General features: G+C 35.4%; 2 protein-coding genes and 1 non-coding gene across 3 annotated transcripts; 2 read left to right on the top strand and 1 right to left on the bottom strand.

Moving 5' to 3' along the window:
- Positions 1 to 1,084: 1,084 nt before the first annotated feature.
- On the top strand, positions 1,085 to 10,315 carry LOC103706067 (probable thiol methyltransferase 2). Its single transcript, XM_008790039.3, has 8 exons — positions 1,085 to 1,413; positions 4,164 to 4,294; positions 5,062 to 5,148; positions 8,061 to 8,161; positions 8,243 to 8,342; positions 8,597 to 8,643; positions 8,789 to 8,867; positions 9,990 to 10,315. The coding sequence occupies exons 1-8, from the start codon at positions 1,179 to 1,181 to the stop codon at positions 10,041 to 10,043; spliced, it is 834 nt and encodes a 277-aa protein (XP_008788261.1). The 5' UTR covers positions 1,085 to 1,178; the 3' UTR covers positions 10,044 to 10,315.
- A 2,702-nt stretch (positions 10,316 to 13,017) lies between these two features.
- LOC103706068 (rhodanese-like domain-containing protein 4A, chloroplastic) lies at positions 13,018 to 17,451 on the top strand. Its single transcript, XM_008790040.3, has 4 exons — positions 13,018 to 13,781; positions 16,365 to 16,467; positions 16,546 to 16,794; positions 17,058 to 17,451. The coding sequence occupies exons 1-4, from the start codon at positions 13,075 to 13,077 to the stop codon at positions 17,103 to 17,105; spliced, it is 1,107 nt and encodes a 368-aa protein (XP_008788262.2). The 5' UTR covers positions 13,018 to 13,074; the 3' UTR covers positions 17,106 to 17,451.
- A 1,168-nt stretch (positions 17,452 to 18,619) lies between these two features.
- On the bottom strand, positions 18,620 to 18,692 carry TRNAI-AAU. Its single transcript has one exon. It is a non-coding gene; the product is annotated as a tRNA-Ile (tRNA).
- Positions 18,693 to 19,908: the final 1,216 nt, after the last annotated feature.

Below are 19,908 nucleotides of genomic sequence, written 5' to 3'. Positions count from 1 at the left end.
TATAGAGACAAAAAAGGGTCAGAGAGAAATCTTGCCAAACTTATATATTGCATAGATTCTCAATTTTGGTCTTTGTTAAGTTGCAGTGTTATGATTATGCCATACACGTGAGTTTTTTTGGAGCCTTGTTGAGTCAAATTTGTTTCACTTTAGAAAATCTTAATTATATCGGACTCATTTATTTGTAAACTGAAGAAAATGAATCCATGTTCAACCTTTTTTTTTATTTTTATGGACAAGCAATCCATTACCCTGATATTATAGCTTCGCCTAAGAGGCTAAGAGTTATGTATTAGCAATAATTTATATAAATAATATATTAAGTTTAGATAATTAATAAATAATTCAAATAATATTAATATATAAATAATTTATATTTTTAATTAATATTATTTATATTAGTAATAGAAATCAATATAAATTATATAATATATTGCAACTATAAAATTAAAATATAACCAAGATTATTATGCCAAATTATAAATAAATATTTAGATAGAATCAAAATTTTGTTAGATTTTTTTTTTTTTAGCAAAAATAGCTCGAATGCAAAGAAGTCGTGCCAGAGCTAAGCCAGGCCCTTTCTTTTTTTTTTTTTGTGGTACAAGTGGCTACTTATCTTATATACATCTAACATGAGTACAACCATTCAGTTCAGAGGGAAGTAAAAAGTATAAAGAAGGAGAGGCGTATGATGTGGGCGTTCAAAGAAAATTCTCGAAATGCCGGGCGACGAAAAAGACAACCCAATTTGCTGCCCGATTTATCTCCCTGAACACATGTACCCCCTGAAAGTCAGCCATCAACTGAGCCATCCTACGAGACTCCCGGAATAAGGGAATGACTACCCCCATATCGATCCGCTCCTCGGATCCAGTCGATCACCACAGATGAATCACTCTCAAGGTACATTCGCTCGGCACCAAGTACCTGCCTCACATAGGATATACCCTTTCAGGTTGTCTGCAACTTTGCCTTAACCATTGTAAGTCCGAGCACGCGCCGCCCTCTTGCTACTATCATCCCTTTTGACCTTCCCTTTTGGCAAACGAAAAACCATTGTTTAAGTTTCATCAAAAAAAAAAAACCATCGTTTAAACGGTCCAGATCGACGGGATCTGATTGGGATAAATTGTGATGATATACGGAAGGAAGGTGTGGTTGGCGGGGAGAGATGCATGCGTCCACTGTTCTCTGCTGGCTTCCTCCGGCGGCATCGCGTCGCGATCGTGGCTCTATCGGCGCCTCCGAGTCCGCGGCCGAGACTGACGGGATCAGCGGCTATTAACGGCTCGGTACTCTCCAACTCGACGGCGGTGGCGAGGATGGGGACCGGCCGAGGAGACCGCAGGGATCCGAGTTCGAATCCGAAGGTTGCCAGGCTCCGGGAGCTGATGGCCAGCGATGCCGCGAGTTCCGTAATCTCCCTCTTCTTCCTTTATTTTCTTATCCTCCTCTATCTTTTTCCTCCAAGTCTTCCACAGTACTTGGCTGTTGATTGGGATTTGGGGAGTAATTTATTTTCCTCTAATCTTTAACCCTTTTATTTCTTTTCCCCCCCTAAATTTTCACTTTTTCTTTTAAGTTATGATGCTGTGAGCTGTTCTGTTTAATTCTACGAAATGTTGTGCTTTCGCATTCTATGAAATAATTGTGAACTTTCGTTTAATTGAATCGTTACTTTTTAAGCTGAGAAGGTGCTCATGTGTTATCCATGAACTTGTTATGATGTAGGAGTAGACAGCGTCAACATATTGGCGAGCACGTAAGGTTAAATACTACTGTAATTGATGGCATTTTTGCCCCTAGAAGTTGATGATATTTGACAAGCTTATGCCTTTTAAACATGGAGTTTAAATCATTGCATGCATTTTGGGGAAGAGAAAAAATCATAAAGCTCATTCTAGAATTCATATATGGCAAAACGAGAATATAGAGAGCAGAACTAGGAAGAGTTGAGTGAGAAATTCTTGATCTTCTTCCTCTTGAATTTCTTCTTTGTCTTCTTCAAGGGGCTTTTTGAGGCAAGAGCGTGGTAGCCGATGCCTTGTTCTTGGGCTTCTCTGGCTTTGCTATGGCTGCAATTGAGAAAATTGGTATCCATAAATAAATCCATAAATAAACCTATTAAACAATGATCCAACCTCTCACATATTTATTTTTTTGGTAAATAACCTCTCACATATATTTGGTAGGGCATGATATGTGAGAGATCTGATCACTGTTAGATTTGTTTTATTTTTGGATGCGAATTCCCTCAGAGGCAGACATGGTGAAGCTAGAGAAGCTCAAGAATAAGGCAAAGGTGGCCATTGCTCCTGCCTTGATAGCCTCTTTGAAGAAGACAAAGAAGATATTCGAGGGAGCAAGATTATCAAGGGAAAGGCTGCAAAGGATTCAGTGAATGCAGGGGCCTCCTTGCAGGCCCCTTCCTTGGCCTCAACCTTGATTGCCACCTCAATTGTTAATAATGGCGAGGTGGAGGGAAGATATGAAAGGGCAAGCTTATATTGCTGTTCTGAACCAAGTGGATCTGAATATGATAGGGCAAATATTGCATGTGAATAGGCGACACACTTGACTTCTTGTTTTTCTTGTTTTTCCAAGTTAGATTTTATATGTAGGACATGATCCTGGCTTTCTTCTAATTAATGTTAAAAGATTTTTGTACTAATGGGAGGGAAGTAATTCATTATTTTATATGTAAATGAACCTTTACTTTTTTTTCTCTAGTTCACATGGAGAAGATCAGAAAATTTCTTATTTTCTCATATTTTCTTGGTCCATTTAGAAGAGTGAAGAATTTGTTTGGACCGTGTAGAAAGTGTCATCATGATCAAAGACACCTTCTCCAAGTCCCAGCTCTTCTTTCCTTCTACTTCATGAACAAAATGAATTTGCCCAAATTTCGGTTGGATCTTCCCCTCCCTCAAAAAAAGGATAAAAAAATAGAATCATACAAAATTATGCAGTTTTCCCAAATATATAGATCCTTTTTCATTTTATGTATGTGTGTGTGTGTGTGTGTGTGTATATATATATATATAAGTTTCTCTCATTTGGTTTTGGAGAAGATACATAAACAATTTTCCTTTATATTAAATCATTTATACTTGAACATTTATCAAGGAGGACCATCTAGAATCATATCCTTCTCTCAAATCCAAGCATAAGCCTATAAAGTTTCACATATGATGATGTTTGGTCTGCCTATGGCCTTTGCTTCCCTTTCTGGGTGGAGGAAGGACCAGATGTAGCAGTGTTACAGAAGCATGTGCTCCTTTCAAAAAATTAATGTGGTTTCTTTTTTGTTCTGTCACATTAATAAGGAGCATTTTTAGATTTTCTTCTGTGACACAATAAAGACCATCAAATATAGTGAGATCAAAGGGATCAATATATATAATGAGGAATCTAGATGCTAACTGAAAATATTTGGCATTCTATAATTGAACTTTAATTCTCCTTTTGTCTAATTAGCTTTTGTTGAGGTTGTTTTCATAGTCTTCTTTTATGCATTGATAAATGCATAACAAATTCATAACAATGTGAATTTTTAATCAAAATAGTACCTTTATTCCCGTATTGATCTTGCAAATTGCAATTCCATATGGATAAAAATGCCAACTTTTAAGCTGATGGGAATTGAGTTGGAGAATACATACAGACATTCTTGAAGTAATCAATTTGACCAACTTATAAAATAGTTTACCACATCGAAACAAGTTCTCCTGCCAATAGTTTGTATATTTGAGTTTGCCGCTGAGAAGATGCTGCAGCACCATGTAGGGCTTGATCCTTTCGCCAGTATGTGTATTATTTCTACATGTCCAATAGAATCAGCCCCCACCAAAAAAAAATAAAATCTCAGGGCACATTAGCCCTTTCTATATGTGATGCTAAATTTCCTGCATCATTCAAAGATTGGGTCAGCTTATTTGGCAGAAAAGCTTAACGTTAACTTGGCCTTATTTGATCGTTTGTTCCCAGCCCTTTCCATTTTCTTATAATTTCATGCTGATAATATGGACCAAAAGTCTAATCAATTCTCTTCCAAAACATATACTTCTAACTCATGTTTATCCTTGTGACTCATTAACAGTGAAGAAGAGTACACTGACTTGAAACTATATTGACTGTAAATGATTTTTGCCAATGATCAGGTGGTTGGGAAAAATCCTGGGAGGAAGGACTGACTCCATGGGATTTGGGACAGCCAACACCGGTGGTTCAACATCTTGTTCGAAGAGGAACCCTCCCAAAAGGAAGGGTTTTGGTTCCTGGATGTGGCAGTGTGCGAGGCTTGCCTTCTATTTAATAGTCATTGCAGTTTATATTCTCTGCTCGAATTCTGTTTTATTTTTTTTAAGGAATGGAACATCTTTTTCTTTTTTTAAAACAAATGTAAAACATCAACTAAAACTATATTGAATAAATTAAATTTTCCAAATCCGGATGGTGGCATCCACCATATTGCTAAAAAAAGTAGTAAATTATATATTGGTTAAACAGGAATTACAGAAATTTGTTATACTTTGGGTAGCATGATTTTCTGTTCTTAAAAGCACTGAATGTGCATGTCTTAATCATTCATTCTTTCCTAACAACAGAGGTTTTTCAAAACTCTTATATGCTAATTCTGACAGCATATTTTACTGGTTTTCTTAACTAGCAATGCATCAAAAGAAAGTATTATTAATTTGGCAAGTACACAGCAGCTGCAGTCGATACAATAATGGGTGTCTATTTTGTATACTAAAGGATCTTTCTTGCTAGCTGTATTGTTCCTTGATCTTTGATCTCTTATTTAGATTGATATTTTTTCCTGAATCAGACCTTCTTTTGTTGTAGTGCTTTATTTAGCTTTTGTAAGAACAGCCTGAGATGCATCCACTTTGATAGTTATTGCCTAGTTTATTTTGGCTATTTCATGTTCAAATTTTCCCCTTTTCATCTAGATTTCGTAACAATAGCATCGGTTATATCTGTTTTGATACTAGTTACTAAATTCATTTAGCTATTTTGATATTTTCAAATGATTGAGTTGTTTGTGTATAACAGGGATATGATGTGGTTACTATTGCTGGTCCTGAGCGATATGTAGTAGGCTTGGAAATATCACATAGTGCTGTTAAGAGAGCCAAAGAGGTACAGTTGATAGCAAAAGAGTTGAAAGATTTAAATGATTATTCAAGGTCTTGATTTTAAGCAAGTCAAAAGATTATTTTGAATTGACCTTGTTTTGGTATGAGATTTGCAATTAAAAAAATGTAGTATTAGGGAACAAAGGAGAGCATGTGAGACTTATAATCTATCCAAAAGAAACCCTCAAGAAGAGAGGCAAAATGAACATTGAATAGGTAATCTCTTATTTTAAATGTGAACTCAGCAACGCATAGGATTTGAACATATAACAAATGAAGTAACTTTTATGGCATAACCAGATAAGGGTTGCATGTCCGAACGACTTGTAATAGATATAACATATCCAAATGGAAGTTTTTGCAAAAGCATGAGTTTTGGTCAAAAAAATATGAACCAAGCTGCTGAAATTCATAGGAACACATTGATATTGGTTGAAATAAGTGAACTGCTTTTTCTTGAATATATGGATGAAGACTTGCTATGTGTTTTGAGGCATAAGTATTTAGATTGGCTAGTAAAATTTCAAAACATTTAGCAAGGAATGAACTATTTCAGCCAAAATATAAAGCATGGTTGAATCATTCTAAGAAGACTTGTGCTACATTGACTACTATTTTTTGGGCCAAAGATGTGTTTTTACATGCCAGTGAGTTAAATGTTATTCTTCTGTTTGCATCTGCAATTGCGTATGTTGTGCAGTAAAAGTTGTCACCTTTTCCATCAAATCATATCATTATTGCCTTGTCAAGGGATTGTGCAGTATTTACTATAAAATATCGTTACTTGGTAATCAATGAAGGATCTCCAATAGCCTAGAAGGCCCTAAGAAATTATAGTGTCAATTTAGATATATGAACAAGATAGTTATGATCCAAAAGGTGTCAGAATATTCAATCAAAAACTTTCATCGCATGATGGACTAATGTGAACTTATCTCCTTAGCTTATACAAAAATTTGCTCTCATGAAATTTGACGGTAGCAAGTCTTAATACAACCTAGTCAGCATTGATCTAATATGCCATAGTAATACTAGCTGGCATTGTTTGATCAATAAACAAATGCTAATAGGCAGTATTCAGATAATTATATATCTATTTATATAGCTGCTCACCATAGACTTAGAGTAGACTAAATAAGGTCTATTTATCGTAAATATATTACTTTTAAAGTTTAAACATATTTTTGAAAAACAAATAAGATAGTAAGATTTCACAGTAAAATTAAGAATAAATGAAAAAAATATAAAAAAGGTGTCCCAAGCAAGTACCACGTTGCTTGACCGGGATGGGGCGGGACACAGAACAATCCATTCCATGGGAAAACCGGAATGCTCCGTCTTACAGGATTTAGAATCTTAGATATAAGTGAGCCCATTCATAGGGTTATTATTGTATTCTGAGCAAAATTAAGTACCATTCCCAGTTCTAAAGAAAACATGGAGTCTTAACTAGAAGAGGTCATATATTTCAAAGGAAAGACTGTAACCCCTTTCTTTTGAAACAGTTGGCACTTTATCAGTCATTCAAATGCACCCGCATCATGTTATGAGGCAAAAATAGTGATTATGGCCCTAACTGAATTGTTGCATGACCTCATAAACCCATCCAAGAGCCAGCATTAAAATTATAAAATAAATAAATAAATAAAATAAAATAACACTGCATTTCTTCTAAATCTGTAAATCATGCTACTATTTACCTCTTGTTTCATTATCATGTTTCTTGCATTTCTTTATCAAAATCGCTATCTTTAACTTGAGACATATTAGTCTGTCTTTCCTTGGATAATTGTGTTGGTTCTCCACTCTCTCTGGTTGTCCGCTTTCTATAGGAGAAAGTGCCTTCCAGGAAGATGTTGACTCACCTGTGTCAAATCACCTGATCAGCTGGTTGTTATCTTTACAAAAGTCTTGGATTGTAGCAATCATCAATTTGTCTATTTCAAGCTGAATGTGGAAGGGATATATGCACTTGAGAAATAATATGTTTATGTTGTGGTCCATTGCAGACTGTTAATGTAATAAGCTGTAAACAGCATCCTGCTATAAGTGACTTTGGAGGGATGTTTTACTTTTCATTACCATTCACGTCTCTCCATCCTTATTTGTCTTGTTTGATACTCAAACAGCCAAACTATTTACCTAAATTAGGTATCATGAATCTGACTTAAGATAATTCATGGCACAATATTTGTTCTCTTTGTTAATATATGATGGAGGGGACTTAGCATACTAGAGCTAAAGACTCTTTTCTCTCTTGTTGAACAGAGATTAGAGAGAGAGAGAGAGAGAGAGAGAGAGAGAGAGAGATAACGGCACTTTTTTTGCCATCCTTCCTTAGATTATAAGCCCTTCCTCTTTTGATAATGACAATGTGCTTCCTTGGTGGAAAACAAAGGCAGAAGCTCTCGCACATTAATTGCCTTTTGAAGCATGTTCCTGTCCTACTTAATTTTACATTTGTTTATAACTAAAATCTTATAGATGTTGGAACTCTTTGATGAATGTACTTTGTTGCCATTTTTGTGTTCTGCCTCATATGATTCATGTTGTTTGCTCATGTATTTACATTATGGAGAAAGGATTTATTCAGTTGACGACAACTCAATGTGGTAAGCTGTCTTATAATTTTTGAGTTCAAATTAAGTTGACAAAATTCTTGTGATTTTACAGAGGTTGATGTCATCAACCACAGACACAACCATATTTGACAATAGCTAGAATTTGACCTATTTATTGTGAGATGAAAACTAGATTCTCACAAGATTCTCAACTAGTAACTCTGATCCTTTAAAAGTGCACTACTTAGAAATGTACCATTTGGATGAATGATGATACATACATGAGCTGCTCTTGTAAAAGTTTGGTTTTTACACAAGGATCTATCTAATGTTTTGCTTATCAAGTCAATGGCAGTGGTCTTCCTCTTTGCCAAATGCAAATTATTGCACCTTTCTGGTAGCAGATTTCTTCACTTGGCAGCCGACTGAGTTGTTTGATCTTATTTTTGATTACACGTAAGTTATCATCTTTGTTCTTATGAACCATTTCTTGCGTATCTTTTCTTATAAGAAGCTCATATATGCAATTTACTGCAGATTCTTTTGTGCAGTTGATCCATGCATGAGGGCAGCTTGGGCAAGAAAAGTTAGAGATCTCTTAAAACCAGATGGAGAGCTTATTACACTGATATATTTGGTGAGAACCCTTCTTATAGTTCTCAATAATACGACTTTGTTTTCTGTGTAAATAGAAGTTACTGTCATTGTTGTCATGACTTTTGCCGTCGTCATCCACATCTCTTCCTATCTTCATCACTTTCTCTGTGGACCCTCACAATTCTATGCTGAAAATGCTCATAAATGGGCCGAGCTGACTCTTGCAATTTGTTGTCGACCTGATATCAACCATCTTATGACTGTGGTGTTGCAATGTTTTTTCTTTAATGGCAGATTAGTGATCAAGACGAAGGACCACCATACAATGTGACTGTAGCTGAGTGTGTATCTTTACCTCTTGGATTATCTGTTTACACACTCCCTTTTAGTTTTATTATTGTCTATCTCATCTTTAGTTACATTAAAATAAAAATGCTAACATATTTGAGGTAATGGTACGGCCACCAATACTTTGCTTTCTTGCAGCTATGAGAAGGTATTGAATCCTGTGGGTTTCAAGGCTCTTTCGATTGTAGATAATGATCTGGCAGTTGGGCCACGCAAGGTATGCTGTGTGCTCTTTGTAACTTGATTATGCTTTTCAGGGAAAATTTGCGCATGTCAAGTTGAAGTTGTTGTCCAGTACTCCAGTTTGTTTTGATATATTGCTTTTGCTTTTTCCTTTCATATTTGCTGTATGACTTCTTGCTTGCAGTGGAATCACCGATTGTAGGAGACCTTGGGGCAAGTGACAAGATTGAACTGTCAAATGATACAATAGAAAATTAATGAGAACTTTCCCGCACAAATTGAGATTTTACATTCGAATAACACATTAACTAAACCCAAGCTGCCTATCTATACATTCTCAGGCCAGTAACTCCTTCAGAATCCAGTGTCCACTTGTTAATCGCTATCACTGATTAGCATTAGATGGAACAAAGATTTGGTGTTAACAATATGAACACTTATCCAGTAGGCAGACGGCCTTCTCTAGGTTGCAATTCTGGTCCTTGCCACTTGCACTGCTTGCAGGGCAAGAGATATGGACCTTCCATTGAATGTGTGCAAGTCAAAAGGTTACTCCATTTTGGTCGCTAACTGTTGGTTGTTGCTTAGATTTCATGAATGGAATAAAATTTTAAAATTGTATGTGATTTTCTGAGGGCCCACAAAATGGTGGTGCTGCAGTTAATATTGACAGGCTTTGATGGTGACAGTGGCTTGGTAATTTAGGATCCTAGAACCAGAGCCATTCTGTGCTGGATGTTCATATGTACTAGTATTAGGTGTATGCAGATACATGTTGTATGAACCCCGGAATTTTCTCTTCAATGGTGACAGGTTTTAGGGTGTATGGTACAGACCTTTTCTATCTAACTTTCTTTAGGCAAATAAAGTGAATATCACAAATAAAGAACATATTCATAAGCTCTACTTTTAGACAGTAGAGATGATTGCCCAGTACAACCAGGAAGTTTGCATTATGATGGTAGAGATTTTGGTTCAGTGGGCTTCTTCGCATCCGCTCTTGTTGCATAAATTGCTTTGGCAAATATACATGTGAACCATACCCTAGTTTAGAAAAACTGTGTTCCAAGTTATTGGTTTAGGCATACTTTATTAAGCTTACAGTCTAGTGAAAGATTTTTGTAGTTTCTGGAGCTCTAATGCAATCATTTTCCAGGGAAGGGAGAAGCTTGGAAGGTGGAAAAGATGCATAAACCAATCATGCCTATGAATGAAGACATAATCAGGAGATCTCTTATCTCTCGATAGTTATTTGTAAATTGTAATAGGCTACCTGTTTTCTCCAGAAATAAATTGTCTGAACATAAGTCCCTGATGTGCAGGGAAATTCCTTGATTGGCAGTAATATGAAATCTTCAATTTCATTGTGAACAGAAGCATCAATACACTCATTTAGCTTGCAAGACAGCAAAGTTGTATGACAATTTGAAATACAGGACGATGATTCTCGAGTCAATTCTTTATGTTCATTGATTATTTTCATGTGCATTCTTTCAATTTGTGATTATAGTGAAGTCGTCATTCCTTGTGAATTAACTGTTGATTTGAAGGTATTGTATGTAAGCAATCACATATTTGCTCGCTGCACTAGTGTCGAATGAAGAGATGATTAAACTAAACCATGTCTAGCCAGGGTCATTTTTTTGCAACTGACAAATACTACATGTTTGAATCATTTTAATTGTTATAAATCGATCACTCCAAATATGTCACTTCAGAATATCCCAGATTTTCAGCTATTGGATGGTCTAAAATTCTGACATCCTTGTAGTATCAGCTGTTACACATTACCTTTGAATTTCAAATTTTTTTGCAGGAGTTGCATGGTCACATATCCCTTTGCGTGTTACCCTCAAGTCAGCTTTGCATCACCATGAGTTTTTTATTTTGTACCATTGACCTAACAAGTGACAAAACCTCAATAGCATAGGGCTTCAGTAATTATGTAAGTACTTCTGTGGGGTTTACACCGGATGTACAGCCGGTCGAAAAATCTTCTTAATTCTTTTCTTGAACCTTCTTAGTTCCGACCGAAAATTGTCTTGATGGTGGCTGTGCATGAAGAATTGCATAATAACCAGTTATTATGGTGCTTATTTTACAGACCATATGGATCACGAACTATCCCTAGGTGAGCTCGTTACTTTTAGAATTCCTGTTTCCCTGCTGAAATGAGATTGAAGATGGTATGGTTTTTATTTGCTATTTATGACGCACATCGAGATGCACATTGTTGCTAAAGATTGGAGAGATAATTCAATTAACTATAAATTCTAAAAAGGCTTGAAAATAATCAATTCATGTGTTTTTTTTTCTTCTAATGTATTATATTTAAGTTTCATCTCTTGGTCCAAGTCTTCCTCCAACCTCAAAAGTTAATAGAGTCTAGATAGACTAAGGTATCTTTTTAGAAGTTCTTGAATTCTATCTTTCTCGCCAAATTTGATTTTTTTCCCCTCCACTTGTTGGTTTGGAAGATAACATGAATTTGCGATTCTTACCATCTCTCCTCCTTTTATTCTTAAAGTCAAACAATGTTTAGAACTCTTCTTCTATAGAAGTCGAGCCTATTTTAAGCCTTTGAAAATTAAAATTATTATAGGAATATTCTAAATCTAGCAACATTAGAACATCTTTTATATAAGTCTAGCATGTTTTAATCCCCTTTTTTCCGATGAGAAATGAAACTTAAGATCCTCTTAAAAAGCCTAAGCACAAGGCATCAGCATACAACAAATAACATAGAGTTCATCACTAGAATTCCAGATGAAGTCCTCACCTAAACTAGTTGCCTTTCTTGCAAGTCAATCAGCCACCTTATTTCCTTCAAATTGCGTATGCAAGGCTATAAAATTAGGAACCCTTTGAACTATAGACTAGATATCTAGCAAGGATGGGGTGATGAGGAATATCTATCTTGTCCTTGCCATTAATCCAAGAAATTACCATACAAGAATCACCTTCAATTCGATAGCCGCTAACATGATCCAAATGAAAGACTGCATGAACATCGTCCTGAGCTCCTCGAAGTTTACCAGCCATGAGAATGGCTCTTCCTTGATAATCTCTTGCAACAAAGCTAGCACTAGCATTTTCTTCCTGCCCTTCACCATAAATCTTTAAGATACATGGCTGTGAGGGGACACCAACAAAGAGAAATAGGAGAGGATAAGGGTTCTATAGCAACCAGATCTTTGGGAGCACCAAGAGAAATGGAAATTTTGAGCATCAAATGTGTGAAAATTTACAAGCCAACCAACTGCCATGAGCAGTATAGCATAAGAGAGCTGATTCATTCTCATGGTTTACAGCTAGTTTGAACTATAAAGCCTGGAGAAATTCCTCCAAATCATTCCATGAAATATACTTAAAAATAAGAAAACCAAGCTCAGTAAATTGTATTTTGAGTAGGGTGATTTTTGAAATAATAAAAAAAGCCACTTTTATATAGTATCAGGATTGTGCAAGCTAAATTCTTCTATGTGCAAGTTATGTTCCTAATCAGTGAATATAAAAAAAATGATTCTTTATTTATATAAGTTAATGTATGTTTATAATTTACACATGTAACATTTATTTATTTCAATTTGAGTTCTTCTAAGTGGCTTTTTTTTTTGGGATACTCATGAGACTTCTCCTCTCCCTTTTTTTTTTTCTATCTTTTTTTCAAACTTATTTGTACTAAAAATGTATGATTTACCGGATTTACCGTACAAGAAAAAAAAAAACATTTCAACCTTGCAACACAGTTTATATATACAGTCAACTCAGCCATAGTGATCGGATAGATCTGGAGTCGGAGAGGTGCTGCAAAGGGACGGTCGTTGCTCTATGATATTTATAGACTATTGGAGGAGTATAGCTCTTTTATGGCTACGGATGTCTATATAGGAAGGCATATGGCGCGGCTGACTGGGTTACGTCATTTACTGCCAATCGCTTAGGAGGCTTTATATAAGAAAACCAAGAATTCTTGCCAAAGCCTTTCAGTGAGCTACTGTTTTCTAATTTTGTTAGCCTCATTCACACTTATTGCATGTAAGCAGTTGTACCAAAAAAACACACAAAAAAAAAAAATGGTATGTACGTATAGATATTTCTGTGCGGATATTCCGTAAGCTTCTGTGAAGTGGAGGTTGATCCAGATTCCAGTTACGGATAGCGAGCTCCGCGCTCCATCGTGCCACGTCCGCAAATTCTCTCTCTCTCTCTCTCTCTCTCTCTCTCTCTCGTCTTGCCTGATGATTCCTCTCCAAGACCACCGTTTGATCCCGAAACCCTCGCCATTTCTCCAAATCTCGGCTTCCCATCCTCCAAATCCTCACCAAAAATGTTTCCCAACCAAAAAGATCCCAGCTTTCTTCAAATTTCCTACTTCTCACTTCCCAAATTCTCTCGCGATCCAAGTTTCAGCCCAAAAGACTGCACCTTTCTTGAAGATCTTAGCTTCCAATCTCCAAATTCCCCTTGAGGACTCGGTGTTCACGAACAATCTTTTGAAACCTCACCACTTTCTTGCTCTCATGGCTGCCATTTCTTTCCCTTTCCCTTCCTCTGCTGCTGAAACGGAGCTTTCTGCTTCAGATAAGATCAATATCGAAGCAATTCTCATCTCGATCGATGATTTCTTGAACCAAAACCCATTCTTTGTCGCCGGAGTCACGTTCATTTGGCTCGTTGTGATACCGCTGACCCAAGAGTATCTAAAGAAGTATAAGTACATCAGCGCCATTGATGCTTTTCGGAAGCTAAGGGATGTGCCCAATTCACAGCTGCTGGATATTAGGAGTAAGAAGAGTGTTCAGTTTATGAGTTCACCCAATCTGAATATTTTTGATAAGGATGCGGTTCAGGTGGAGTTCGCTGAAGGGGAAGAAGAGGGCTTCGTGAAGGAGGTTATGAAGAATTTTAAGGATCCTGCGAATACCATCATCTGTGTTCTTGATAGGTGAGCATTGCCCTATTCTCTAAACTTTTTATATTTGCCATGGTAGCCTTCTTTTAGTTTATTCGAGCATGAACGTGCTATGGCACGGAATCAGAACTTGGAATTTTAGAATTTCTAGACTTGCTTTCAGGATTAATATCCTAAACCCTAAACCCTAAACCCTTTTTATATTTTCCATGGTAGTCTTTTTTTAGTTTATATAGCATGAACGTGCTATGGCAAGGAATCAGAACTTGGAATTTTAGGATTTCTAGACTTGCTTTCAGGATTAATATGCTGAGAAAATGCAAGGGAAAAAGATGAATGGAAAATATACTTCTTGTGGCTTCATGAGGTTTGATTCATGTGCTGCAATCTCTTGTGTTTTTCAGCTTATTATGTGGGAGAGTGGTGTTTGCAATTTGTGCATTTTATCAAATAATAAATATTCATAAAGTTGGCAAACAATCTGTATAGGATCTGTAAATAACTTGTGTTGTGCTTTGATCTTACTTGAAATCACTCAAATTATGAACTTAGCCATTGATATTTTTTCCCTCTTTTATTATTCTCCCGGGATGAAATAAGCAGATTTATGAAAATTCTTGTAGTTTGCTATTTATATAATGGATGAATCTAAGCACATTCTTCATCTTGTTTATGTCTTTATTATGTGAAACAATCTTCATTATGATAGTATTTTGGTTTTCCTTATGAAGGAGACCATACCTTGTCTTACTGATAAATCAGATTTAGTTGAGGTCCTGCTTCTAAGATAAATAGGTGTTCAGTTGGGGAATTTGGTCTATCATTTCCCTGCCTCTCATTGGATTGTCTGCATCAGCTCCAGAATCGCTCAAACCATGTTCTGGACACCGTCATCATACTGCTTTGCTCCAATGAAATGAATGTTCTATATCTAATGCCTGGAGGATCCATGTTCAGATTTTGTTTTCGAACATTCTTGATTCCATATGGTCAACCTTGAATCAGCAATTGCTTTCCCATATATTTGGGGTTGGATTTACAAAACCACTTTATATTTGCTCATCAACTACAGCTTTGTTTTCAAATTAGGTTTTCTTCAGATTCTTTCTCATTACTCTAATGCAGGTTTTCTGATATTCTTCCTACTTTCTTGATGTTTCGACCCAGTGCCATTCTCTCTTCAGACTTTTGTCTCCTCTGACTATTGTTAGATATGCCCATATATCATATGTGGAACTTTGTACTATACTGATGAAAATTCTTTTCTTTCTTTTATGTGATATGTGATCCATACTGATTCCTTTTTATTATTTTTTTTCAATGCTTCTACCTTAACATACTTACCTATACAATATGCATTTGGACCCTTTTATATGCCTACCATTATTCCTGTAGATCATTCCCATGTAATATCATTGGACTATATATGACTAGGGAGCATATGGAACTCAAATGTACCTCATTTATTCCTTGCTCTGATTGAAGTGTATTCACCATCTCTCCATTCTCTTCCACAATAAATCCAAGTTAATGTGATGTGGTCACCTTATGGTTCTGTTGGCCATCTATTCAACCAGTATGGCTTTCATTCTATATGTCCTTTAAAATTTTATTTCATATACTCTACGTAGTCTTATTAGATTCTTCAGGCTCTTACCATCCTGATTTTCCTCCAGAGTTCATATTGAGCAATTACCCCTCCATAGTGCATATTGAGCTCCTGGTTAGACATGGTCTAGTTTTGAATGCTACTGGACATTTTCTCTACAAGAAGAACATAGTGATGAAAAACTTAACTGATTGTTGTTATTTGACTGCTAGATATGGAAACTCACTGTTGTAGCCATTACCATGTGCTTTTCATGCTGCCACATATATCTTGAATGATCTCAGAATTAGTTCATAATCGTTCCTTTCTATATTAATTCCACTGACCTCAATAGTTGAGCTTCCTGACACTTGACATAAGTCCATTAATCTCGATCTTTGTTCCTTTACAGTTTTCCACAATTTTATGGTGTTAGTAGTTTCTTAGCTCTGATTTTCCATATCTTGCCTAAACTTTCTTTTACATCCATTCTAATGCCTTTTCTATTGCGGCTTTATTACCATATGATAAGTGCATGAATCTGCATGTTGTGAATACTTTGTAACAAGTTATGAAATATCTTCTCCATTGTTGATGATCTCATCATGCGGAACCAGATTGATATCTTAATGCTTCTCATTATCAGACCATCTAGTAAAAGAAAAAGGAACTTTAAAGCTTTGCATTCACATTTATCATAGATACAATTAAGAAGTGGATTTTGACTGAAAAGATTGAGATTGACACGCTTCAAGGTTCCATTTTTCCTTAGATAATTTGATCAGGAGATGAAGAGTTTGAATTTCAAACTTTGATTTTACATTTTATAAGTTTAGATGTAAATCTAGCTTCGTGCATCACCAAATGCCATGCAAAACATGGAATTATGACTACATGCATGCATTTTTTCTGGTGGCTTACTTTTCTTATTTGTATACTACCAGAAACAGCTTTTACTGCCAGAAAAAATCTTTGTTGCGCTGGCTTGCAGTCCTGTTGCTGAGTATCGTTTCTTTTGTGTAAGGTAGCTTTGATGGTGTTTCCTTAGAAGTGGCCGAACTTTTGTTCAAGAATGGTTTCAAAGAGGCATATGCAATCAAAGGTGGACTCAGAGGCAAGGATGGATGGCAGGTTACTCTTCTGTTGCTTTGCTCGTAATGTTAACAATAAGAAAAATGGCAGCAATATTGATGTTGTTGTTTTGTGTAGGCTATTCAAGAAACCTTACTCCCACCATCCGTGCATGTTCACCCAAAAAAGAGGAGTAAAACAACAAACCCCTCTGAAGTTAACAATCAAAGGACAGATGACCAGAACAATGGCAATGGTCAGGCACTGGCCTCTTCAAGCATTCATCACAACAGAAATCAGAATACAGGATATGATTGCATAGACTCTGTGGAAACTGCTCCAGAAGCAAAACTTGCTACTGAGAGACCTTTGTCTCCATACCCTAATGTACGATTCTCAACTTCAGCTTCTTATGGTGGAACATTTTGTTCTAGGTTCAATTAAATACATAAAAATGCCTCACATATATATCCATGTTATATGCATTCATATAGATGGAGTACTTAAAAGTGCTTGTAAACCTTTCTTCCTCTTGAAGGAGTCCCCTGAGCCATGACCCTAATCCTAAAACCAAAGTTAGCCATTCATGGAGTCTTATCATACAAATAAGTGATGCATCTACTTATGACCTACTTAATTTGTGAATGCAGTATCCCGACTTGAAACCACCCTCTTCTCCAACTCCTTCGAAGCCATGAGTATTTTTTTTTTTGGTGCTGATGTGCAAGGTTTGCTGCTGGACGAGAGGAGAAGCCATCACATGCATAGAGCAAAATTTTTCTTCTTCTGCACCACATTTGAGCATTTGTCATGGGCATGAATGACTAGAGAGCTATTTGGATTTAGGGGTTGTTCAGCGGCATGTGGCTTCACTTACTTGCAATAGAATTTGCAGCTCAAAATAGAAATGTTGCAGTTGCATTTGTGGGTATCTTATTAGTTTGCCTGTGATTGTAGGAACTATTCTTTTTTATTTGGATGCCTACAGCTAACTATTTGTAATTGCAATAGATTTGTTTGATTGTTTGATCCACTAAGATTGGTCTTTTAGAAAATTTATGTACTTATTCAGTACAGCATTAAGTATTTATTTCTAAAATACAATCATATCACTGTAATATATTTTTTATTATAGTATACATTAAATTATACAATATTATAATATAGTAAGTACATATATATGATTCATATATATAATATATTACAATTATCATTTGTTAGACTATAAATATATTGTGATATGATTATTAGATTATATTGATACAATGATATATTATCATATATTGGCATGATCTTGGTGTTATTATATTACACTAGTAGAGGTGGAGCAAGCTCTACGAGGACAAGAGAAGTGCCAAAGGGTGCAAGTTAGTACTTAGGGCATGATTGATTAGAGGGAGTTAGACTTTGAAGGAAAATTGGAATAAGTGACTTCCATTTCAACTGTTTGGTCAGGAGGAGTCTCATTGCCGAGAGAATCGGAATGCCTTAATCCCATAAAATTCAATTCTACTCTCTTCTAATATTCAAATTTTACTCCGATTTTAAATCTAATCACAAACCAAACACATCGGAGGGTATGGTTATTCTGTTTTTCATTTCAATCCATTCTGATTTTGTTTCTAATTTCGGTCGCAAACTAAATATGCTTTTAGTACCAAGATATATTGCAACCAATGATCATGTGAACTGGTGGTTGAATTTCTTTGTGACTAGTTTTGCAACAGAAGAGCCAGCGGAAGCTACTTGCGGTAAACTGACTTGAAGGCTGCCAGATGCAGACAATATGTACACAGCCAAATAGCTTCTTAGAGGAAAGTTCAAATCTTCCAAGGAAAATTGTAGCAGGCCAAGTCTTTTGATATTTTTAAAACAGAATGTACTACAAATGGGATTATGAAAATTTTTAAAGCAAAATGCAAGGGACTATGAATTTTATAAAACAAAAGGATTATGAAATTTTTTCTAAGCGAAGCCAAAGTCTTTTTAGATTTTTAGGATTGAATCTGCTAAGGCCTAGGATAGCCAGCCAAAAGGATTAACATTTCTACTTTGTAATTCAGAAATTCCATCAATTTGAGAATGACAGTGGGGATTATGAAATATTTCAAGAAAAAAGAAAATGATTATGAAATTTTTTCAGCCAAATGCAAGGGTGCAAGGAGTTATGAGTTTTTCAAAAAAAAAAAAAATAAAAAAAAAATAAAAAATTTGGCCATGCAGGTCTCGAACCTGCGACCTTCGCGTTATTAGCACGACGTTCTAACCAACTAAGCTAATAGGCCGGTTTGGGCTTTATGCGAGTCATACTTATTATGTAATATAGATCGTTGACTGTGTATACAACTCCCCATATTTTTCATACATTTTATCTTTAACCAACTACTATTGAATATGTATAATATAAACATGCACGTATATATGGTTAGTTTGAAATGGTCGCATAAATACAAAATATACCTTTACAAAATTTTTCCTTCGTTGATTTAGGAGTTGCTCATGTTGTTTCGTTTTGGTTTTCTTTAATAATAATTTTTTTTTAAAAAAATTGCATTTAGAGCTTAATCAGAAAATAAAGTCTTGCCTAAGAAAAAATAGCTCCAAATGACATATCTAGTTTTAGCATACAGACAATATGAGCAATCACTATTTTCTGAGTCTAAAAGCATTGTGTATGAATGTGCATGCCCCTAATTAAGGGTGCACATCAAATATTCTATGAACCTTAAGCTGCAAAATTTGGAAATGATTAGGTGCATTATAAGCTTTAACAAACTTATTCCAGTGTCCTGTGAAAAGTATAAAATATAAGCACTAATAAGGAGAGAGATCAAGCTCACTTTCATAAATGTTCACCTCATTCAAATAATCAACTTTGTATTGAGAATTCCAACAAGAAGAATTGTCCATAAGATACTCTTGATATAAGTTAGCTTGATGTATCATTCAACTTACCCAATATGGAAGTAAAAAAATAAGAGTTTAATGTCTAGACCACATTACAAAATGGTTACAAAAATTCTAAATTCTTTTCAATTCTTTATATACGGTAATCTAATATATTAAAATTGTAGATTCTGTGTTGTGTGCCAATATAAAATAAAAATTGTATTGAGGTTTTCTTTTTTCTCAAACTAAAAAGCGAACTCGATTCTCAAACTTCTTATATATTTTTTTGTCTTTCTCGAGCACCGTTATCTAAGAAATAAATTATAGAACTCTTATATATTTTGTATGTGCACGTACATACATACTTAATCTACTTATGTAGACACAACAGACACACATATATATTAATTGAATTGTATGTTCATTGTATAGGATGATAATACATTACTTTTTCTAAATACTGAGAGAGAAAGAGATCTCAAATAAACCAAATATATTGGTTTAAAACTTTTAAATATATATGATAGCTGGATAACCCAAATACAAGTATCATGACTTTGAAAATTGTAAGATATTAGGCACCAAAATTAATAGTTAATCTAGTCAAAGATT

Source organism: Phoenix dactylifera, chromosome 1 (assembly GCF_009389715.1).
Source record: "Phoenix dactylifera cultivar Barhee BC4 chromosome 1, palm_55x_up_171113_PBpolish2nd_filt_p, whole genome shotgun sequence".
Taxonomy (NCBI): domain Eukaryota; kingdom Viridiplantae; phylum Streptophyta; class Magnoliopsida; order Arecales; family Arecaceae; genus Phoenix; species Phoenix dactylifera.
Note: the sequence above shows the minus strand (reverse complement) of the source record. Positions and strands in the feature narration are given on the sequence as shown.

Bases quoted from the DNA above. Each gene is read 5' to 3' on its own strand.
- LOC103706067 (XM_008790039.3), top strand. From the start codon at position 1,179: ATGCGTCCACTGTTCTCTGCTGGCTTCCTCCGGCGGCATCGCGTCGCG. The intron at 4,295-5,061 runs GTGCGAGGCTTG...TGTGTATAACAG, and splicing joins TGGTTCCTGGATGTGGCAGT to GGATATGATGTGGTTACTAT. The intron at 5,149-8,060 runs GTACAGTTGATA...AGTCAATGGCAG, and splicing joins CTGTTAAGAGAGCCAAAGAG to TGGTCTTCCTCTTTGCCAAA.
- LOC103706068 (XM_008790040.3), top strand. From the start codon at position 13,075: ATGATTCCTCTCCAAGACCACCGTTTGATCCCGAAACCCTCGCCATTT. The intron at 16,468-16,545 runs GTTACTCTTCTG...TGTTTTGTGTAG, and splicing joins GAGGCAAGGATGGATGGCAG to GCTATTCAAGAAACCTTACT. The intron at 16,795-17,057 runs GTACGATTCTCA...TTGTGAATGCAG, and splicing joins CTTTGTCTCCATACCCTAAT to TATCCCGACTTGAAACCACC.